General features: G+C 44.8%; 1 protein-coding gene across 1 annotated transcript in view; it reads left to right on the top strand.

Annotated features, from left to right (window-relative positions):
- Nucleotides 1-1,677, top strand: part of UTP6 (UTP6 small subunit processome component) — a 35,734-nt gene that overhangs the window by 18,469 nt on the left and 15,588 nt on the right. Inside the window, 1 exon segment of the mRNA XM_017542015.2 lies at nucleotides 606-787. Coding sequence (XP_017397504.1) covers nucleotides 606-787 — 182 coding nt within the window.

The following is a 1,677-nucleotide window of genomic DNA, read 5'->3' as shown; positions in this document are numbered from 1 at the left end:
TTTTTTTTCTGGCCAGGTATGGTAGCTCACACCTGTAATCCCAGCACTTTGGGAGGCCAAGGCAGGTGGATCATTTCAGCTCAGGAGTTTGAGACCAGCCTGGGCAACATAGTAAAACCCTGTCTCTACAAAAAATAAGCTAGGTGTGCTGATACATGCCTGTGGTCCTAGCTACTCTGGAAGCTGAGGTGGGAACATCTCCTGAGTTCGTGAGGTTGAGACTGCCGTGGCATAATCCTGGCTCTCTACAGCCTCTGCCTTCTGGATTCAAGCGATTTTCCTGTCTCAGCATCTCTAGTAGCTCAGACTATAGTCACACCCCACCATGCCAGGCTTATTTTTGTATTTTTAGTAGAGATCTGGTTTCACCATATTGGTCAGGCTGGTCTTGCACTCCTGACCTCAGGTGATCCACCCGCCTTGGCCTCCCAAAGTGCTGGGATTACAGGTGTGAGCCAGTGGGCCCGGCCTGGGAAATAGTTTTTATGGTACTGCACTTGTTACAGGGATGTCCTGTGTAGATTTTTAAAGCATAGGTAATTGTTTCCCTGATATTCTGAGTTAGTTTCTTGTTGGGATAGATACCAGTAAGTTATATTTTTCAGCCTTCAGGATCTACACACTGATGATCCTTTCACTTGGGATTATGTGGCAAGGCGAGAATTAGAGATTGAGTCACAGACAGAAGAGCAGCCTACGACGAAACAAGCCAAAGCAGTAGAGGTTGGCCGGAAGGAGGAGAGGTGCTGTGCTGTATATGAAGAGGCAGTGAAGACTCTGCCAACAGGTGAACTTCACCGAACCATGGTGTGATATAGAAGGAATAGTATCCCTGAGTGTGAAACTTAAGCTTTTGTTCTCATTGCCAAAATCAATATTGGGGATCTCTCTGTAATATAGTTTACGATGTGCCTGTTCCTGCCTTGCTTTTTTTTTTGAGACAGAGTCTCACTCTGTCACGCAGACTGGAGTGCAATGGTACGATCTCGGCTCACTGCAACTTCTGCCTCCTGGGTTCAAGCAATTCTCTTGCCTCAGCCTCCCAAATACCTGGGATTACAGGCTTGTGCCATGACGCCCAGCTAACTTTTGTATTTTTAGTAGAGACAGAGTTTCACCATGTTGGCCAGGCTGGTCTCGAACTCCTGACGTCAGGTGGTTCACATGTTGGCCTTCCAAAATGCTGGGATTATAGGCGTGAGCCACCGTGCCTGGCCATGCCTGGTTTTCTAACTTGGACTTTCTCTGATGGTAATGGAGCATTTATGACCTTCCATAGTAGTGGTATTTATATTCATTTATTTAGAGAAAATGATACTTAGGAAATAATTCCTAAGATTCTTTAATTATTATTCCTTAATTATCTTATTATTATTTGATTTTTGAGACAGGGTCCTGCTGTTTCACCCAGGCTGGAGTGCAGTGGTGCGATTGTGGCTCACTGCAACCTCTGCTTCCTGGGTTCAAGTGATCCTCCCACCTCAGCTCCCTAAGTAGTAGGAGTAGTAATAGTGCCACCATGCCAGGTCAATTTTAATATATTTTTTGTAAAGATGGAGTTTAACCATTTTGCCCTGGCTGGTCTTGAACTCCTGGAATCAAGTGATCTTCATGCCTTGGCCTCCCAAAGTGCTGGTATTATAGACATCCTTAATTATCTTTTTTTTTTTTTTTTTT

Source organism: Cebus imitator, unplaced genomic scaffold, assembly GCF_001604975.1.
Source record: "Cebus imitator isolate Cc_AM_T3 unplaced genomic scaffold, Cebus_imitator-1.0 Scaffold140, whole genome shotgun sequence".
NCBI classification, from domain to species: domain Eukaryota; kingdom Metazoa; phylum Chordata; class Mammalia; order Primates; family Cebidae; genus Cebus; species Cebus imitator.
Note: the sequence above shows the minus strand (reverse complement) of the source record. Positions and strands in the feature narration are given on the sequence as shown.